This window comes from Mastomys coucha, unplaced genomic scaffold, assembly GCF_008632895.1.
Source record: "Mastomys coucha isolate ucsf_1 unplaced genomic scaffold, UCSF_Mcou_1 pScaffold20, whole genome shotgun sequence".
Lineage (NCBI taxonomy): Eukaryota > Metazoa > Chordata > Mammalia > Rodentia > Muridae > Mastomys > Mastomys coucha.
The window spans coordinates 106313611-106323887 of record NW_022196903.1 but is presented as its reverse complement, the minus strand read 5'-3'; the positions used below and the strand labels follow the sequence as shown (position 1 = coordinate 106323887).

Genomic DNA, 10277 nt, shown 5'->3' with positions numbered 1-10277 from the left:
CCAATCAAAGTGGACCAGCTAACCTGTTACTGGAATCTGCCATCTGTAAGGTATAAAAGATGTATGTTTTCTGTGTTCGAGGTTGACCCCCCCTGTGAGGGTGGGCAACCCCACGTATGTCGATCAATAAACCTCACGTTATTGCAACAATCTATTGTCAATCTGTGTTCTCTGGGTTGAGCCAAGTTTACTACAGATGGTGTATTGGCTGGCCGGGAAGGCCAAGAAGTGCTCCCCTAGACCCACAATTGGCAAATAGATTGTAGGTATGCTTGAGCAAGTCTGTGTTGCTTTCTGTTTTGTCAGTGTTACTTTCTGTTTCATGTTGTCTGCATTTCTGTTTTGTGTTGTCTGCTGTCTATGTTTGCCTCTGTGTTTACGAGGCCAGAGAGGGGTTCAAGTCCCTTTGTGGGTGGCCTCAGGTGCGAGTGGTCACTGTAAGCCCTGTGAGGGACTAACGGCTGTAACAGGCAGACGTGCCAGTGTTACAGGCCACAGAAGTCTGGAGGATGCTCTAGTGTAAGTTGACAAAAATTAATCACATATGTGGTTCCCTCCCTAATTTGTAGCTTCGATTATCTTAGGGCAGTTTTCTTCAATTGTAGCTTTTGTTGTTCTCCAGCTTTGGTGTGTCTGCTGTTTAAAAGTTTTAAATTTATGGCAAAGATGATGGAAAATATTCTTCATATTCCTATCTGATGCAGAGCCATCCCCACCAAATAGCATCCTGGACAGGTGTGGCGGTTGGAATATGCTTGTTTTAAAGAGAGAACCATGTAACCTATTTTCCTCTTATCTGAGGCAGAATTAAGTGGTGGTGACAGGCATTTTAGGTATTCCTAAAACATCCACTCCAAAATACCCTAGGAATCCTTAGATTCCAATTACTTTATTTTAGAAAAAATACAGCTACCATGTTTGAATACCTTACACACTCACCAAAACACAGCTGGTTGGAGGTTCTGAGTCAACTTCAGCCAATCAAACCCACTGCTGATTTCCTGGTGTGTAACTGCAAAATATACCTGACTTCAGGTTTTTATCTCTAGCATTGCCATTTTAACAGAAGGTCAGGGTTCTCCAGAGTACCAGAATTTATAGAATGAACCTCTTATAGAATGAACTTCTATATAGAAAGGGGACTTATTAAATTGACTTATGGATAAGGTCCAGCAAATCCAACAGAAAGTCCAAGAGTCCAGAAGCTGCAAACTCCACAAGGCTGATGTCTCAGAGGGTCTTCAGTGTACACTGGACTCTTGAGGGAGGGGGCTTTAATGTTAATCAAAGAGTGGATCTGCTGGCCAGGCAAGGGCAAGGAGGCCAAGAACAAAGCTTCCTCCTTCCATAAACTTCCAGCAGAAGGTTCTGCCCACATTAAAGATTAAAGGTGTGTCTTCCTGCCTCAAGTTCCAGATCACAGAAAGACATGGCTTTTCCAGAGCTCAAAAGATCACAATAAAGGTGTGCTTCCTACCTCAAAGATCCAGAAGAGAAGTAGATATCCCTTCTTCAAAATAAAAGTCTCTCGCAAGTGCGCCCTCCAATTTTGCATTTTAGATAATGCCAGATGTAGTCAAGCTGACAACCAAAAACAGCCATCACAAAGGCCATTGCATTGCCTGAACAATCGTTAGTGTCTGGAAATGGTTTTCTCGGTTTCTATTTAAATTTTCCCCCAACAGGATCAAGACAATCTTAAAGAGAGTAATTGTTAGAAAACAGGAACCAGTAAACCATACAGTAGTTCATGTCACTTTTTTGCTTAAAATCTTACAGATTCTCCCCACTGAGGAATATGGATTCCTCATTTACAAAGCAAATCTAACCTTGCACCTACCAGTTTCTAGAAGTGCTGTTTTACTGTAGCTTTTTTTTTTTTTTAAAGATTTATTTATTATTATACATAAGTACACTGTAGCTGTCTTCGGACACACCATAAGAGGGCATCAGAACTCATGATGGGTGGTTGTGAGGCACCATGTGGTTGCTGAGATTTGAATTCATGACCTTCGGAAGAGCAGTTGGTGCTCTTAACCGCTGAGTCATCTCACCAGCCCAAAGAACTTTTTTTGTTTGTTTGTTTTTTTGAGACAGGGTTTCTCTGTATAGCCCTGGCTGTCCTGGAACTCACTCTGTAGACCAGGCTGGCCTCGAACTCAGAAATCTGCCTGCCTCTGCCTCCCAAGTACTGGGATTAAAGGCGTGCACCACCACTGCCTATGTTTTACTGTAGCTTATCACATACTGTCTACAGTTCTGAAGAGCCGAGTAAGGTAACAAATAATAGGGTTTACACCATCTGCTCTAGTCCACCACTGGATTTTCAGCTAGCCCCTTTGCAGCTCCATCTCAATCAAGCTTCTCCTAATTAATGGAGCTTACACTTTCTGTAAAAACTGAAATAACTGGCATCACCAGTGATGCTAAGGTCTCAGTTTCAGCGTCAACTCCTTTTTAGCCATAGTGACTTGTCCAGAAAACAGTAATACCTTCTTCAGTGTTTTCTAACGGGGAGAAAGTATATACCTTAAATCACCAAATTTTTCTTGGCACTGCAACATGATGTTGGGGTTTACAAGTGTGTTGGGCCACATTCATAGCTATCCCAGGATACGTGCAGCATGCTGGGGCTTTGAGATAGCACCTGTGTCAGTAGCCAATTGAATGTTCTGCTTTCTTCTATCTGGCCTAATCAGGGTACAATCCAGGTCACAGAGCTGCTTCCCAGCCGGTTCTACCCAGCATTATTGGCCTTGACACTTACCACTGAAGACAAGTGCAGTGGATTGCTTGTTTTTCCTGGGGTACTCTTCCAAGGCTATTTGGGGTGCTGAGAGGGAGATGACAAGTGCTAACAGCTGGTTTATCTAGACTGGGGTGCCCCCCAGTGATGTGCTGGTGGTCTCCAAGGCTGCTGCTGGGGTTTAGAAAGAGCAGGTGCTTCCACTTTATGCTCTGGGGTCACCATGGTGAAAACAAGCACAATAAACTGGAAGTGGATATTAAAGTTACACACTAGCATTTACCTCTCCTCGGGACATAAGTTCTAGGAGAGAAGAGACCTTGCTTTGTTCAGACCCATTTCCGTTTTAATCAGCATAATAGCCTTTTACCACAGATAATGGCTAGCTTTGCCTTTAAAGGAGAAACATCAATGTCTAGCTGATGAGAGTAAATGACAGATCCCAGAACACTGTTCCAAGTCAGCTTCCAGAGGCGTGTTCTAATATTGCAGGTTTGTATTAACACTGGCTTGATATCAATAGATATCAAAAGATAGCCAGAGGAAGCTGAGTTAGGATTTTTGACCCCACTCTAGGCAGAACTCCACTAATAGCAACCCAGTCCACCTTGCTTTTGGTGAGGAAAGATTAAATCAGGGAAAGTGATGTTCCAGAAGTGAACAAATACATTCTTAACATGATGATGATTATGGTTAAGAATTTTATTATCAAAATTATTACATCTCTTGTGAAAGTTCAAATGTTACAGCAAGGTGTAAACACTCCACTTGAGGAAGAAGCAGTGCTCCTTCCCTTCCAAGAGTTCCCCCCTCCCCCCACCCTCCCCCCCCAGAGGTCTGGTCTTGACAGCACCCTGCCCACACAGAGTGGCTGGGGTCTCTGCACGTGCCAGGCAGGGTGAGGGCCGCCTGCCCGCTGGCTTCTCCCCTTGGCTTTTAGCCAATGGGAGAATGCAAACCCCAGCCCAAATGGAGAGACATTTACATACGTTTTATATAATATACAAAGAAACCGGCATCCCAGGCAACATGATTTCCACTCCCAATGCTCTCCCAGACTGATGGGTTTGTGGGGAAAACAACAAAAAGTACTATGCCGAGGGTTCAGCATTAAAACAAATAAAACCGAAACAAAAAAAATTCTCCCCTCATTTGAGCAAACACCTGATTTCAATTTTGAAAAGTGAAATTTTGTAACAGTCACACACAAAGAGAGAAGACTGTGCATATGATAGTTGTAGGTCAGGGTAGAAAAGAAGGAGATGAAAGAATCTAGGGAATGGGAAAGAAAACAATTAGAGGTAAGGAGGGAGACTCACAGTATATCTTGTCCAAAAGAAGTACGGTCCACTGCAGCACCAGGGATCACACTGTCATACACTCACTACCCTACCATGGTTATAGCTGAATACAAAATTAGATAAATAAAAACACGCCAGGTATTACAGTAAACAAGTGAAAGAAATAAGCTGGCAACCATATGGAATTTAAAAAGATTGTGTACCCCACCTGGGCTGGCTTCAGGGCTCCTCCAGGGGTGTACAACAGGCACAATGCACTGATGGGGAGAAGCCAGTCTGCTCTTTGTCTCTCCTACAGAACAGTGTTAGGGGTATGGGTGACTTGTTAACTCTCACCTGCTCACTGTCATCTAAGCATCCCCCATAGAAACGCGGGGCAGGCCCCACACACAATCACAGCCCTGTCGGTGCCACTCCGCAACCCTATCTGTCCCATTCTTACCCTGCAGTCATGAGTGCATGGAGACCGTCCTGCTCTTAGGACAGCAACTCCTGATTAACTGGGAATAGGAAAATTAAAATTCAAAAATTACTCAGACCACTGGATGTTTCCTACACTGGCCTGCTTCACTTCTCTACTTACTTCACAGGGCTATCATTAAGCTGTAAGGAGGAGTGGATGGTAACAGCTGGAGCCCAGTCCATCCCAAAGCTGCTCCTAAATACCCAGGAGCTCCTCCTCTCAGAGAGCCAGGCAAGCCTCAGAGTAGACACCCAGCATTGCTCTCCCTGCTCATTTCCTGGCGGCTTTAAGACAAAGGTGGGGAGCACTCCAGGTGGATACGCCTTAGGAATGGTTGTCTCACAGCAGACGTTTACATACCTACCTTTTTCCCCCTTAAGTGCATAAAACCCTTAACACTACTCAGATGGCTTGGGGCTTTAAGATTGGCTCTTTCTCACTTTCTCTTTTGAAAAGAAAAAAAAAAAAATTTTTTTTTAATTGAAAAAGATGTCCTTACTGCACAAGTGACTACAGGCTACAGGCAAGGATGGGAGACATAGGCTTCAACACAAGTCATTGCACTTAGAACCGTTACTAACCGAAAACACCATTTGCTTGTTAACAATGTACCCTTAACAGCAGGGAGAAACTTCTTTATAGTCTCTGCTTCAGACAAGATTTACATCTTTCTCCAAGGCTGGAGGCCAGTCATGACCACAAGTCTCATTTCTTGCTGACCAGACCCATTCCTCTGGCACCTTGTACCCCTCTTCCCCAGCAATATGCTCGGCCTTGATTCCAGAGGCAGCTGGAAGGAAGCAGCTATGGGCTCATTAAGTTCAGTTTGCCCATATCCAGAAGCCCTAGGAAAGTCCTGTCTGAGTCTTGACTCCTGACCCTTGCAGTGGCTGGAGTCGGTACTGGTGTACACTCCCACTCCCACGATGTGGGTAGTGCTGTGAATTGGAAACCGCAGATACCCTGGAGGCCTGGTAGGCAGCTGACTGCCCAGCACTGGGCAGACTGATAGTCCGTAAGTCTGATGGCAATGACGACCTAGAGTTCTGAGGAAAGGAGGTGGAACTCAGAGTTCCTGTGCTGGACTGAGAAACCGAGTCTGAGGTCGGTGAGTCTGAGGGGCCCTGTGGGGTAGGGCTAGCAGCACTCGAAGAACAGCTCCTCCTTGGAAGATTGCTGCCAGTGCTGTTTCCAGAATTCGGCTGGCTGCTGTAATACCCTGGAGTCCCCGTAAATGGGGCCAACGAGTCTGTAGATACAGGGTGGGCAGGGCTGGGGTAGGATGTGGAAGAGAGGGATGATTCTGAAGAACCATGAGAGGGAGGGTTTCCAGGTCTCAGTGCAGTAGTTCGATAACTGTATCCTGGAGACTGGGTGGGATGTCCTCTAAAGGGAGACGAACTCTGCTGAAGGAGGCTTTGTGATTCTGTCCGTGGACTGTCACACTGCAGAAGCTTAAAAGAGTTGGGAAGAAAGAATAAGGAAATTAACTCAGTTCCTTCAATAACTTGAACTGCTCGTAACATTCTTTTATTCTGCACGCATGCAAGTATGTGCTGTAACAGTAATGTGGAGGACAGGATAATCAGCAGGAGCCCATTCTTTCCTTACACTGTGTGGGTTCTGGGGATTAAACTTGGGTCTTTAGGTTGATAGCAACTGCCTTTACTCACTGAGCCATCTCATTAGCCTGCTCCTTCCCCCAAAACATTTTTACTTAATGGATACCAAAAGCAGTCAAACAGCGGTTTCTGATGAACTTGTTTGCTTTACTGAGATCCCTTAGGTAAGCAGGTGACTGACTTACAGGGCTATACTATGTAGACGTTAGCAGCTGACAGTATGTCACGACCAGAAACACAGCATCTAAACTCCACAGGCACCTTTCTCTCTAACGCCTAGAAGTCTCTTGACTTACCTGGTAGCTATATCTGGAAGGGCTGTAAACAGTTGCTCCTTTAGAGAGTGCTGAGCTCAATGGCTCTGGGCCTTCTCCATCTGCAGGGTCTGGAAGGCATTAGAAGAATCAACTTGGCTTCTTAGAACACATAGGAAATAGGTATCATTCAGTCAAATCATCAATACATGCTGATCTCTGAGAAAAAATGAGCGCAGCATGCCAGAAGGGCAAAGTAAGTGGTTAATTATGCGCTAAATTTTAAATGCCTCATCTTATTCTCGTCTCCTTCTTTCTCTTCATCCTTCATGAAGGTGGAGCTCCGGAACATTGGAGATGAGAGTTACAGAAAAGTATCCCTTGGGAAAAGAGCAGACAGAGAGCAAGCAATGCTAGATCTCAGGTATACTGTAACCCAAAGAGTAAGAATGAACTGGAAGCTAGCATGAAGCAGAACCTAAGTATGACAGAAACTGACTCACTTTATTCCAACATTTTCTGTGAACTGCAGACCTTGGCTCACCTGATTCTTTCTCTGTGATGTTACTCTCCCATGTGGGAGAAGGCTCTCCCTTCTGGGCCACTCTCACACTGCTTCGAAGAACCTTAGGGATGCTACCTCCTTCTCGGAGTCGTTCAACTGATGTAGGAACCATCCTGCAAAGGTACCAGAGTGTAAGTTTAAGCCATAGAAATTAAGGGATAAGAGTCTAAAACAAATAACCATGATAAAGATGGTGTAGTACAGACTCTTAAACCATCCTTACATTATTTTCTCCAGGTGCTATTGAAAACAAGGCATTTCCTCTGCTTTAAACTACGCACTGTGTACAAGTAGGGGCAGTGAGAAAGCAATCTGGGAAAAGTAGATTAAAGATCTTAACTTCTTTTAAACTCTGTCTGAATGTGAAATTTCCTACTCTGAAACAGTGTTCTTGACATATAGCATAGTTTTTTATAGGATTCTTAGAGATAAATGAATATAATACTTTGAGACCTGTATATTCTTTCCCATGTCTAAGGATCCCTGGAGCTTACTGGCCAGAGACTGTGGACTAATCAGTGAGCTCCAGGTCCAGTGAGAGACCCTTTCTCATAAAATAAGGTGGTCTTGAGTCTCCAAATGTAGTTACCTACCTCTGAAAAAAAAAAAAAAAGAATAAGTGCTGTACCCCTAACTGTGACACATATTTATAATCCTAGCACCTAGAAAGCAGAGGCAGGTGGATCAAAGAGTTCAAGGCTAGTTTGGGCTACAGAGACCTTGTGTCAAAAAATTGCAAAAGAAAAACAAAACAAAACTATCTCGTTCAATACTGAGAACTTGTCATTAACATTATTTTTTATGTCTTCTAAACTAGACAAGTCTATGTATGTATGCATGTATGTATTTTATTTATGAGTACACTGTAGCTATCTTCAGACGCACCAGAAGAGGGCACCAAATCCCATCACAGATGGTTGTGAGCTGCCATGTGGGTGCTGGGAATTGAACCCTACTCCTCTGAAAGAGCAGTCAGTCTCTTAACCACTGAGCTGTTTATCCAACCTCTTAACTAGACAACTCTTTTCAGAGCACCTTGCTGCTCTGTATAAGCTAGCAGCACAGAACACAGTTCCTTTAGAATTTGAGAAACCTAGAGTCAGCAAGATGGCTCAGTTCCACCTCCAGAACCAACATAGTGGGAGGGAAGAACTGTTTCCCTCAAGCGCTCTCTGACCTCCATATGTATGTATAAGTGATCAAGAGTGCATGCACGAACACATGCACACACACACCAAGGTTGGGTGGGTGGGCAATTTGGCTGGACTGTTGGATGGACTTATCTCTCATCTAAATAAAATATTTGGACACCCAAAACCTCACTGTCCAGAGTCTCTGAAGGGTGAGGATGTGGTTTACACTACCTAGCTGAAGAAAACAGATGGCAAATTGCCTGTCTTAGATAAGTGCTCAAAAATTTTAGGTAAAACTGGAAATAAATGTATAACTTCCTGAGTTTAATTATAAAGCTAATTAAATATAAACTTACCACCTACTGCTGATGTTTTCTTGAGGTCTGCAGTGAGAAGAAGTGCCCCTGGAATCTGACGGGCTTACCGCCTCCAAATGTGATGTAGAGGAATGAGACGGGGAAAATTTTTTGTGAGGGGATGAGGGGGTTCGGGCTGAGGATCCCTGCATGCCATGGGCGCTGGCGTCAGAAACAGAGTTGCTGCCGCCTTGCCCAGCTCCTGAAGACTTGCTTTTGCTCTGTGAAGAGTCACTTCCCCCACCAGAATTCTCCTTAGCTTCTTGTTTTCTTTTGCGGTACTCTAGCAAGGAAACCTAGATGTGAAAAAGAAACACTATCATTAGTGAGTGACTTACTATCAAAAGCAAAGATGGAGTCCTGGGTAAAGCAGTAGCAAGACATGCGAACAAAGCAGGTATCAATATGATAACCTTTATTGTATTTTAAAACTGTGTGTCTGCACATGCTGAATGCAGGAGTTGGGAATATTCCTGGAGGGAGAGCTACAGGCAGATGTGAGCCATCTGATGTGGGTGTTGGGAACTGAGCTCCGATCCTCTGGATCAGCAGTATGTGCTCTTAATCACTGAAGGATCTTTCCAGTACCTTTGTAACTTTTTTAGGTATAAAAGAGATCTGAACAGTGCTACAGACTCAAGCCAGTCAGAAACTGGTGAGGACAAAAAATTTTAAATGTCATTTTCAAACAATGGTGCTCAAATAGACTATATCCTTTTACTTTCTTCAGAGAAACTTGTGAGATTACTATCACCTTGGTAACCTACTATCAGTTATGTCCCACAGTGGGGGCATCTGTAAGTAGGGCAGAAAAGCAGAATGCTTTTATATCCTGGGAAAAAGTTCTTCATTCCTTAGGAACACCCACTCCATTAAAAACAAACAAAACTAAACCACAATAAATAAGGTATCACCCAAGAGGAAAAAGCCAGTATTTCAGGGTTCTTCATAATATTCAAAATTTGAAGACATACTATGGGATTTATGACTATCTGTATTACATATAAGGTAATAGAGGTATTAAAGAACTAAAGTGAGTAGAAGTATTTTGTTTTTATATACTTCAGCAACTTGTCTACAACCTGGAAATTTTTCCCCAATCCTCAAACCACCTTCTAATATTTACTCACTTTTTCCTGCAATCACAAAAAACCCCTTTCCTATTCATTCACTACTGTATTCTATTGCTTTTTGAATCCTGGGTTTTTTTCTTTGGGGGGGGGGAGGTTAATCTGTAAATTATATTATAAACTCACTCATATTTGTGAAACAGGATCTTTGTAGCTCAGGCAGGCATTGGACTTAGGATCTTCCTACCTCAGTATCCCAGGTCCTTATATCACAGGTATATGATTTCACATATATGCTTTAGCTTTAATTAAAATTAAAATTAGCTTTAATCAAAATTTAATTAAAAAACAAAAGAAAACCCCACTTATTAACTATTATATGTAGGTCAAAGGACAACCTGGGGAAGTGTGTTTTTCTCCTGTGTGTCCTTGGGATCAAACTCAGATTTGTCAGGCTTGGCAGTTAAGTGTGTTTAGCCTTAAAATATATTTTATCTACCCGTATGTATGTGCTATCAGAGGGAAGGAGGGTGTGGGCTGCCTGAGGGCTGGCGTGTTTGGTGTTTATGAGCGGTTGCACGTAGGTGTTAGGTCCTCTGACAGAGCAGTGACTGCTACCTTTATAGTCACCCAGTCCTTGGTTTTTTACTGTTAACATTTAGTACAAAAATCTGGCATATCAGCCGGGCGTGGTGGCACACGCCTTTAATCCCAGCACTTGGGAGGCAGAGGCAGGTGGAGGTGGATTTCTGAGTTCGAGGCCAGCC

At 43.5% G+C, this 10277-nt stretch overlaps 1 protein-coding gene across 9 annotated transcripts in view; it reads right to left on the bottom strand.

The window, feature by feature from the left end:
- Positions 1–3427: 3427 nt before the first annotated feature.
- Positions 3428–10277, bottom strand: part of Setd5 (SET domain containing 5) — a 77668-nt gene continuing 70818 nt past the window's right edge. For 8 of the 9 annotated variants that reach the window (XM_031382850.1, XM_031382855.1, XM_031382857.1 and 5 more), the window contains 4 exons: positions 8441–8736; positions 6931–7064; positions 6429–6517; positions 3428–5964 (listed from right to left, as the gene is read on the bottom strand). In XM_031382850.1, the coding sequence (XP_031238710.1) occupies positions 5356–5964; positions 6429–6517; positions 6931–7064; positions 8441–8736 (1128 nt within the window). In that variant the 3' untranslated portion in view covers positions 3428–5355. The remainder of the gene's footprint in view (positions 5965–6428; positions 6518–6930; positions 7065–8440; positions 8737–10277) is intronic. The other variant, XM_031382854.1, reaches the window with a different exon arrangement.